The following is a 4,271-nucleotide window of genomic DNA, read 5'->3' on the forward strand; positions in this document are numbered from 1 at the left end:
GATCGGTCCATACATATAGACGAACAATCTGATGCAGGAACTGATTTGTTAGAGAAATAAAAGTTTGGAAACTGATTTGGTTATTAAAATTTGTTTGAGGACTAAAATATTCCACTAATAATTTCTTAGAAACTAACTTAGGGTATAGGCAAGCCAGGAGAAAAGTATAGAGTAAGTTAGAGAATAATATCAAATTGATATTCTTAGTTTCATATATTGTGTTGCTGTGTTGGTAACAGAAAAAGACCTATCTCCAATTATAATAATGCTAGACTCCTAATCATAATTAAAAGAAGGGGAAATTTCATGCAGTAAAACAAAATACAACAACGAACCCTAAGAGATCATCTAAGATACTACATGATATTCTCTGATATAATTACAATAAAATGGGATATTCTCATATCCGAACATTATTGACTATAACTCGTACAATAACAACTTGGTGATATAGATTAGACAAGACTATAGTATCACCAAAACGCATGCAAGTGAGAAAATAAGTAGTGTACTTTTAATGGTTTCATTGAGAGAAGTATTAACAATCAATTTCATCACTTATGATAATGCATGAATATTAGCAACAATTTAAGATATAGTTTCCAGTCCTAGAGTTTGCTTACCTAGTTATCCTTAACAAGTATGCCCACAAGCGTGCAATGAGCATGTCCACTTTCTCCATGATAAAGAGGTCAGTTGTTCGATCAATTCCAATGCCACGACGAAAGATAACATACTAGAATAATAGAATGTATTAGCTTGTAATTTAACGAACTTTGAGAAGCAAAAGAAAAAGTTTGGTATTTGAATGTACAGCCCACTTGTTTTGGCAAATTCAACCTTTTAGATCCAATGAATAATACTAATAACAATAGTTGTTGACCAGCCTTTACAACATACTGTTAGAGAGAGGCATAAGTCATAGATATGCTGCAGTCAGTCATCAAATAAGTAACAAGTGAACAATATCTAGTGATCCAAACAAACACAATGAACATTCTTATTCTAAAAACTTAGGTCTCAAGTTGATGTCTTCAAGAGTCGATGGCAACATAACATCTCAGTCAATATGATTTCATGTTGGACTGCCAATTCTCATATCTAAGTGCAACTCTGCCAACATTTAGAAGATTCTTCCTTTCGTGTCAGAAGAACTAAAAATACATCACTATAAAGTGTTATAACCCAAGGAGTAGCTACTACGGGTCATTTTCAAGAACGCCTAGTCACCTTTACCTCATTACACAATGGATTCAGTAACATTATCCTATTGAGTCAAGAAGTTGCTCATGCAAACCACTTGCATTGCCAAAAGACCAAATAGAAATTATTTTCTCTCCATTGCCCTACAGCATTTTCGATTATCGGAAAAGGTGTAATTCCCTTGTCAAAAGTCAAAACCATCATTAATATAGATACCTCCTAAAAGATTTTTATCTTTTCATTACTCGATTTTGGCAGCCTAAATTTGAAATGGGACCCCTAATTTCAAGTATTAATGCATCCTTAAACCCCCTCTCCCTGCTTTTATTTGAAAAATCAAGACTTTTCTTCTAAAATTAATATCTAGTAATCAATCAGCATAAAATAAAGATTTCAATTTGCGAAAAATTCAAAACACCATTCTACAAACCAAAAGAAGGCAAAGCTTCAAACACCATTCAACCTTCAATTCTACACACATGCACCCCCATCCTTCGTAGCCCAGATAACAAAATAATAAATACCGAGGAGCCAAGAAACTTTAGATGGATAAGTAATTCAAAGGCATACCTTATCACAGAAATGTGGAAGGTTATCGTGAGGGTGATTTTCAAAATATTTCTTCAGAAGTGTCTTGTCAAGCTTTATAAGAAAAAAAAACAGACATCAGCAACAGTTAGCACTTAGCAGCATTTAATCAAGTTTAATAAGTCAACCCTTGCCTACTAAGGAGAAGATATTATGCACAAACCTTAGATTCATCCACTTTAATGGGAAGGTTTAGAAGATACTGGCCTGATTGTGCAACCTCAATCTCATCCTCACTTACTATCTTGAAGTTGCTTTTTTCCATGACCTGCATGAACAATAAAAGAATCTTCAGATATAATTGAAAAAAATATTTTCAAATATGGTAATGGTACTTTATTTCGCTCAATCCCTAGTAATTACAACTAGATAAATCTTAATTATCAAATGCATCTTCCTTCTTTTGCATTTTCTTGAGAATTAGATATGCATTGTGGTTAACTGGTTACTCAAGTTATACCAATATCTTAAGTCATGTCCAAACCCTTTTGATGTATCCACAATGGTTAATAGGGGAAAAAATTTCAAACCCATTACTTTAGCTCAATAAAGAGAGTGGACTAAACAAACAGCTGAAGGTAGAGGAAAACCTATTAAAACCTAAGGTGAACATATTAAAATAGATTTAAATTAATATTTTTCAAGTTTAAACACATATATGATTTTTACAATAGAACACTATCATGTCGTTAATCCATATAGACAATTTCACCTGGTAAACTCAATGCATACAGCCATTTCAACAAACTTCTCTACTATCTCATCTTTCATCCACATCATAAGTTGAGTTGTTCATACATTAATATATCATTTGTTACTTGTTTTTCAGATGTATATCATATTAAGATGTTCCCTAGCTAATTGTCAGCATCAGTAAGTAATGCGGGAAGTGGCAAGTGTACCTGAAATAGGTACGTCAAGAAATTCTGCTCTAGTACATCAATTTCCTGGTTAGATAACTTCTGCTGTTCAAGCTTCTGTGCCCCACTTACAGGGTCAAAGAGGGAGTAGAGTTGCTGAAGGTAGTAGATACAAAGAAATTAGGCTCTACGCCTCTACAACAAGAAGATATTGATAACTGTGTCAAAAGAAAGATCAAGCAATGAATGATACCATCAAGTCCTCAAATTGTAGGAGGTACCACGCTCGAATCGTGTACTCTACTCTCTTGCAGAGCTTCAAGAACTCAGCTCGATCGGAACTGTGCTCTATGTATATTAATCAATAGACTCAAGTCACAAAGAGAACAACAACTTTGGAAAAAACTGTTGCTATATTTCTACACCAAGATAGAAGATAACAACCAATGACTAAAAAAATCAAAATATGAATTAAGTGTTAGAGATATTAACCATTCATGAGCCTCCTTCCAGCAGCTTAAGTTTTTAGGACAAGTGGTACCATGACATGGCATTAAAACTTATATGACCGAAAAATCTAGAGTTCGATCCTTATTAGGCCCCAAAAAGAACTTAGCGTAAGGCAAAATTAAGAAGAAAAAGAAAGCCTATACAAAAATTAAGCAAACCAAAAAAGGCTCTTGCTTGAAAGAATGTGTTAGAGATATAACTATTCACGTGTATGTTTCTTTCAGCTTAAGCTTTTGGGAGAAGTAATTTTAAGACAACAAGACCACTAAAATGCAAAATCAAATAAAGGGGGGTACACATTAATATTGAATTTCATCCGAAATTATAGTTGTAAAGGGGAGAAAGCAACATTCATTCTATACTTCTATCTCAAGACACTATTCAAAGGATAACCCCAAATTCAGAATACCAAATATAGCATCACAAAGTTAACTTAACGACACAAAAAAAATCCTTTATGACAGCAACAGCATAGAAACAAATTCAAAGTTACCAACAAGAGTAGTACCAATAAGATTGGCCAAGGACATGATGAGCCTTGGTTTCAGAATTGGAATCACAGATTCACGCTCTAAACGAATTACATCTTTCTTCTTCTTCTGATCCGTTCCTTCCGAATGCGCCATTTTTTGTCACCTTCAAGCTACACTTCTAGCAGTTTCAGCAAAAACACTCCCAAAGCCCCCAAAACAAAATAAAAAACAAAAAAAAATCGAAAATTGAATCAGTGAAAGAGCAAGGAAAACGTTTTGATGCTAGAGAAAACCCGTTATCATGGACTTGGATTTCATGCTTCACATATAGTAACGTAAAAAACCCCACAACTAGAAATGGAAAAGAATCTTATCATTCCTTTTAGGTGGGTCACACCCAAAGTGCGGTTTTTGTGGAATCACACCTTGGTTTGTTCCCGAAACCTTACCTTTATTGTTTATTCAGATGGAGAAGCCACTGTTCTTCACTCAGTTTGAAGCTTGAGGGAAGGGGACAGAAACAAAAACGTCATATATGGTGGAGTAATTATAAATTTATAATTATGGTGGTTACCGTTCATATTTTTAAATTTTTGTAACATTTTTTTTATTTTTTAAATTAAAATATATTTTTGAA

The 4,271-nt window shown here is 33.7% G+C and overlaps 1 protein-coding gene across 3 annotated transcripts in view; it reads right to left on the reverse strand.

Moving 5' to 3' along the window:
• The window catches only part of LOC107604881, an 8,322-nt gene extending 4,122 nt beyond the window's left edge, over positions 1–4,200 (reverse strand). Inside the window, exons 1-7 of one of the 3 annotated variants that reach the window (XM_016306587.2) lie at positions 4,084–4,200; positions 3,670–3,804; positions 2,905–2,999; positions 2,694–2,807; positions 1,955–2,059; positions 1,774–1,845; positions 624–736 (exon numbers count right to left, since the gene is read on the reverse strand). In XM_016306587.2, the coding sequence (XP_016162073.1) occupies positions 624–736; positions 1,774–1,845; positions 1,955–2,059; positions 2,694–2,807; positions 2,905–2,999; positions 3,670–3,787 (617 nt within the window). In that variant the 5' untranslated portion in view covers positions 3,788–3,804; positions 4,084–4,200. The other 2 variants (XM_016306588.2, XM_021104848.1) reach the window with 2 other exon arrangements.

This window comes from Arachis ipaensis, chromosome B06 (genome assembly GCF_000816755.2).
Source record: "Arachis ipaensis cultivar K30076 chromosome B06, Araip1.1, whole genome shotgun sequence".
NCBI classification, from domain to species: Eukaryota; Viridiplantae; Streptophyta; class Magnoliopsida; order Fabales; family Fabaceae; genus Arachis; species Arachis ipaensis.